Source organism: Micropterus dolomieu, unplaced genomic scaffold (genome assembly GCF_021292245.1).
Source record: "Micropterus dolomieu isolate WLL.071019.BEF.003 ecotype Adirondacks unplaced genomic scaffold, ASM2129224v1 contig_11965, whole genome shotgun sequence".
Lineage (NCBI taxonomy): Eukaryota > Metazoa > Chordata > Actinopteri > Centrarchiformes > Centrarchidae > Micropterus > Micropterus dolomieu.
Genome location: NW_025740951.1, coordinates 1 through 6,307, shown reverse-complemented (window position 1 = coordinate 6,307; position 6,307 = coordinate 1). Strand labels below are relative to the sequence as shown.

Genomic DNA, 6,307 nt, shown 5'->3' with positions numbered 1-6,307 from the left:
GCTGGTGATTCACTTTGAATTACTTGTTGTCTGGCAACCTCATGTAGACTCCAGGAAGTGGCTGCTATGGCCAAAGAAATAGTCCAGCACGTAGTGGTTTTACTACAAAAAGAGCTAATCAGGGAGCTTTAGATGTTCTAGGAGGTGGATTCTGTTCCCTTTAGCCAGAGCCAGGCTAGCTGTTTCCAGTCTTTATGCTAAGGTAGGCTAACCACCTGCAGGATGCAGCTTCATTTTTCATTATGGAAACAAATGAGAGTGGTGATTGATCTCATCTAACTAAGGTGTGGTTTGGTCTATTTTGCACACCCAAATCTGTGTGTTTAGTCTCTGTGTTTAGCATTTGTTCATTTAGCTGACGCTTTTATCTAAAGCGACTTACAATTGCTGTACATGTCAGAGGTCGCACGCCACTAGGGGTTAAGTGTCTTGCTCAGGGACACAATGGTGGATCGGTCACAGTGGGGATTGAACCCAGGTTTCCCACACCAAAGGCAAGCATCTTATCTATGCGCCATCACCACCCATAGATTTCAGCTATGCCTTGAATCAAAAGAGCGTATCTGGAGTGTGTGTACAAATCCTGTTTGTACTCTCTGTATTTGTCTTGGGTTTAATGACGTTAATATAAAGAGCCAAAGAAGGACGCCTTCAAATGAGTGTTTGAGTAACAGTCCAAAACACAAAGCTATTGAATTTAAGTGAGAAGCTGAATCCATTAAACATCATGTAAACACATGATGTTTAATGGATTCACTGACAAACTGTTTTGGCACTAGTTCTGATGTGTAAGGCAGGCGCAGCAGCAGAGTGTAATCCATCTTTAATTTGTGTGGTGTGGTCTAGTCATGCCTAAGTGAGTGTAGTCAAGACGCTCTCTTTGTTTTGGCTGTCAGATGTGTGACAAGTGTTAGTCAGGGTGGGGAAAGGTGTTTCCTCTGGCAGCTGCTAAATTTCCTGGAAACAAATTAACTCTTGACTTCCAGGTGATGACCTGGGCCTGGTTTTAGTGAGAACAGCGGGCGACTGTACTCAGAGTATCAGGAGTAATTTGACCTTGTTATTGTTGCTGCCACTCTGGCTGTGAATCACAGCCACTTAAGATTCATTCTGGTAAAGGTGCAAACTGAAACCCACCATGACTCACTCTGGATTGTGGTGGTTTGTTTTTGTCACTGGATGACACTAAATGGCCCAAGTCTCTGCAGTGGACACCATTTACCTCGAACACGTTTCATGCTGATCATTTATCAGATAAACTCAACTAAGAGGAATCAGTGCTACTTGTGGAGGAGCGCTGTGAGACAGATATGGCTTGAATACTTGATATGTGATTCACTTTAGGAGACTCACTTTCTTGCGTTCTGAACTGTAAGCCCACTGCACTAGAGTCACACACACACACCCTCGGTCGGAGAATGCTCACGAAAGGGTGGAGTCGGTGCAGTGGGACTACAGTCTGCACGAGGGGACTTGATGATCCGGGAAGAATCCAAGGAGAGGTTTCCAGGGAATTACGCAGCGTCAAACTATACACCGGGATGTGTTTTAGTCTAATCCTGCTTTGAAATCACATCCTGTGCTAATTCCTGTAATCTGACTTGTATTTGGACATATCTAGAAGAAGCTGCTGGTTTATTTGCAGTCATGGAGCGTCCTACGTTGGCCCTGTCGCGTCTTCAGTTGGAGCCACGAGCCGCGCGTAAAAGCGAGTGGCTCCGGAGCGCCCTGGTCCATCACCACTGCCCCGATCTCGGCGTGGAAAACGAAATCGTCGTCTTGGCCACTGGAATAGACCAATACCTACAGGAGGTGTTCCACCACCTGGCCTACCCCAACCGGGACGATACCGTGTCGGCGGAGGATTTCACAGCGCTGTGCGTCGTGCTGGGACTCACTAGAGGAAAGAGGACGGCGAAAGGAAGGAAAGGGACTGGAGCTGAGGAAACACATGAAGAAGATGAAGAGTTTCGGGATGTGTGTTCTGGCCTGCCCCGCCAGCTGTCCTTTAAAGACTTCCACTCGCGGCTCTGTGGGTATTTCCGCGTCCGCAGTGCTTGTAGAGGTACCGGGGAGTGTGCCTGGCGCCTGCCCGTTGCTGAGGACACGGAGCTGGTGGAGCGACAGATCCGCCTCCGGTGGCCGCGAGTCAGACGGCGGAAATGTGAGCTGACCAGGGATCAGCATGAACGGAACAGCTCAATTAAAGTTGGAACAGCAGAAGACCGCGAGTCAGGTATTGTACCAGGACGTTTTTACTGCATTTTAACGGCTCCTGTGGCCGGGTACTCTCTATCAGGTACACATCCTGCAGCAACGCCAGAGGTATCCTGATCCCTCAGGTATAAAAAATACTCCACCTGCCTTCAAAAGGTTTCTTATGTTTGCTATCAGTGTTACTAATACTACAATATCAATGTAGTATGATTGGATTAGTTTCACTGTTGTAGCTGTTGGAGGTAGAGCTCATTTGAACTTTTAATCAACAGTTATGTGGTGACTTTATACACCCACCATATGTTATGTATGTATATGTGTATTTCCCTCTGTGTAGCAGCATAAAATGGAGGTACAGTAGTGCAGTACTTAGTGTCACTGAAACGTGATCTGACATGAAGACGTGTGGCACAGTAGCAACAGAGGCCTGAACACAGCTCCTGTTCTGCTCCAGGAGGACTTCACTTTCACTTTACATGCATTACATTTATTCATTAAGCTGACGCTTTTATCCTATTATTCAGAGGTCTTTTGTATTCTGTTTGTCAGAGGTTGCCTCTGGAGTAACTAGGGGTTAAGTGTCTTGCTCGGGGGCACACTGGTGTCTCACCGTGGATTCAAACCCGGGTCTCTCACACCAAAGGCATGGATCTTATCCACTGCACTACCCTGTTAACAGTCTCTCCTCTCCCCTCTCCTCCCCTCTGCCCTCTCCTCTCCAGATGTGGTGGTAGCTCTGAGAGAGCTGGTGGAGGACCTCCGCTCAGCGCTGCAGGGGAGTGACGCTCGCTGCCTGGCCCTGGAGGTGGCCCTCAGACGGGGCAGGAGCACCATCCCTTCTCCATCCAGCTTCAACTCCACAGCTTTAACTCCCACGACCTCCACCACCCTTGTACAGGGAAAACTGGTACCAACACGCAGAATCAAAGGACAGTGCAGTAGAGCTGGAGGAGACAGGGCGATGAAGGAGGCGAGGAGACGGGACATCAGGGACCCCCTTCTGAGGGAGCTGAAGCTGATCCGCTCCTCACGCGATGGGCAGCTGGAGGAGGCCATCAAATTCAATGAGTGTTTGGAGGAGGAGCTGCGGTGGGTGTACCAGGAGGTGCGCAAGCTTCAGGGGGTGAAGTCTGCACTTAGGAAGGAGAATGCTCAGATCAGGTTGGAGGTGTTTTAAGTTCACTGAATGGAGTTTGAATGGAGAGCTATTAGAACAATTGTTTGATAATCTCCATCAGGAGGCGGGCGCAGGAGGCCAGGGAGGCTCTGAGCTTGGGGCTTCAGAGGGTTCAGATGATCCAGGAGGAGGCTCAGTCTGTCCCGCAGCTGCAGGCCAGGATCACCCAGCTGGAGGCTGAACTCCAGCAGTACAGGTGCAAACACCTTTGCTCCACTCTGGGGCGAATGGAGGGCAAGGGGGGTTTGTGCATCCATTTGCATATCATTTGCCTCTGTGCTTTGCTGATTTGAATGTCAGTGCACTAAACTAACAGCTTACGTTCCACAAGTGCTGAGTAAAAGTAGGGAAAGTTCTGTTGTCAAAGCCACATGACACACACGTCTGTATTAGCAATGAATCAAATGTGTAATGTGATGTGTCACAGTAGCGATGAGAATCAGAGAACGATCACCTCTGCACCTCCCCTTATCTCTGCAGCATGTGATGGGCACTACTTTAATCTGAAGCCAGGTCATTGAGAGCCTTTAAAGTAATCAATAAGACCTTAAAATCAATCCTGAAACAAACAGGCAGCCGATTTTAGGAGGTTAAACCAGGTGTCATCATACCTCCTGGTTTTGCACAATCTTTTGATAACCACCAGAGATGAGGCTGTGGCAATAATCAGCATGAGAAGAAATAAAAGCATGACCCAGAGTTTCTGCATCTCACCCAGGGGGAGCTTAGAAAACTAATAAAAGAGTAAGACATGTCTGCCTATTACAATCATCAGTTTTGTCAAAGGCAGGACTTAAAGACTCATAGTTTACCAATCATCTCTCACATTTGATATACCAAATCAAAACAACATTATATGTTATATTATATGAAGTGCTAATATGATAAAACCTTTCCTCCTCCGTGTTCCCCACTATGACCACATTAAAGAAACTATCCCTGAGGTCAAATACCGGTACCTTAACTGCATGAAAAGACACGGATCAAAATCCAAACAGCAGCAGGCTTGAATGCAGTCAGTATCCTTGCTACGGCTAAGACGACAGTCGAGTTTACTAACCGTGGATGCTGCTAAGCTGTCACTCCATCTGGAATCTTTTGTAGGTCCCACCAACAAGATTTTTGGATGAGATTTTTAATGAGTTTGTGAGTGGATAGTTTTGACTGGATAATAAAAACACAATAGTAGCTCCACATGGCCTTAACCTTGCGATATACTATGATCTGAAACATCGCCAGTTATGTGACAGACCGCAGTTGGGACATGTTACATAAAACATTGTAGACTGTGCTGGAGAGTGGGAAGAGTGGAGCTGTCATTAGACAGGTCCAAACCACCCACATAACCCACAAACAAATCCAGAACCGAGGCAGATCTGTCCACTGTGGCAATATGTCCTCTGCCTTTACCACCCTCAGATCCTGCTGCACCTGCGTCCCCGAGCCCGCCCATCAGCAAGCTGACCCACTCGGAGCAGAAGACGCCTGCAGCAAGACAGGTAAGTGACTGGAAAACTAAAGAAACACCTTTACATCTATTAGGGATCAGGATTGTAGTTTTCCCTCTAGTGGTGAAGAACAACCTTTGCACCGTTTGGCATATTTGTCAGGGGTTCCTGAGATATTTACAGCTTTGCAATAGACTTTTTTCACGTTACGTCAGACTTGAAACAAATTTCATCAACAATGGCTCCGTCCCAGGGTGTTCAAGGAGTCCCAGGTACCCAGCCTGCACAATACCTGAAACCAGCTCAGCCAAATGGAATGCACTCATTTTTTATGTTAGCAGTTACATGTGTGCTTTTCCTGCGGTGGTCTACAGCGCACTGTCAGCATTATTCATTCACCAACACTTTGCAACGCTGAAATGTCAGTGAGCCAATAACGGCTGCCTCTGTGTGCAGAGTGTCTGCAGAGAGCAGTGGAGGGGAGAGCTGCCTCTGATGAAGAGGAGGACGACAGAGGGATGAGGGAGGAAGGACAGTGTGTCTGTTGGAGGTGAAGAAGCACATTGGTTGTGGCAAAGGGTTAGTTGACATGCAACACACATACACCACCACCTTTTTCTATTCCAAATGGAAGTCACTTTTGTTCTTCCAGATGTCAGAACCACCGGCTTTCCTCTCACATTCACCTGCATGAGAAAAACCCCACCAGCAGGGGGCGCTGCAGCTGGAGGGGACAACAGCAAGAGCAGCCAAAGGACAGCAGAGGCTTCGACAAAGACAAGGTGAGATGAGATGATGAAGGGATTTAAGTGCAGACTGTTTAAAGCTCCGGGGGCAGCATGTCAGATTATTAAGGTAAAAAGTCTGGGTCATGGCCAGAGACAGATGTCAGGAACAACAACTGTACTGTAGTCTTCCATAGAAACACTGAATTACTAAAGGAAAAGCTGAACAATGGGTAACCCATTATTAAAGAACATAAGTGTTTTACATAATGCTAGCTGGATCACTCCAAGTAGACGGAGGTGTAGAGAAGGAAGTCTGTCCGACAGGGTGGATTCACTATTACGTCATACAGTGTCCAGAGTTCCACAGTTTAGGAGCTCGTTTGGATTCATTTGTTCCTCCTGCTGCTTGCCTGAGGCCCGAGGACGAGGAGGATGCGACGGGGCTGGAGGAGAAAGAAAAGGCACGTCCGTCGTTGCTGGAGGAGAAACTCACAGCTGCTCTCACACACACACACAGACACACACACACACACACACAGACACACGCAGACACACACAGACACAGACACACACACACAGACACAAACAGATACACAGACACACACACACACACACACAGACACACGCAGACACACACAGACACAGACACACACACACAGACACAAACAGATACACAGACACACACACACACACACAGATACACACACAGACACACGCAGACACACACACACACACAG

At 47.7% G+C, this 6,307-nt stretch overlaps 1 protein-coding gene across 1 annotated transcript; it reads left to right on the top strand.

Moving 5' to 3' along the window:
• Positions 1-1,647: 1,647 nt before the first annotated feature.
• On the top strand, positions 1,648-6,031 carry LOC123965947 (EF-hand and coiled-coil domain-containing protein 1-like; the record flags this gene model as incomplete). Its single annotated transcript, XM_046042240.1, has 7 exons — positions 1,648-2,236; positions 2,940-3,378; positions 3,456-3,590; positions 4,814-4,893; positions 5,299-5,392; positions 5,495-5,624; positions 5,986-6,031. Coding segments are annotated over exons 1-7 (1,513 nt in total), but the record flags the coding sequence as incomplete, so codon positions are not given.
• Positions 6,032-6,307: the final 276 nt, after the last annotated feature.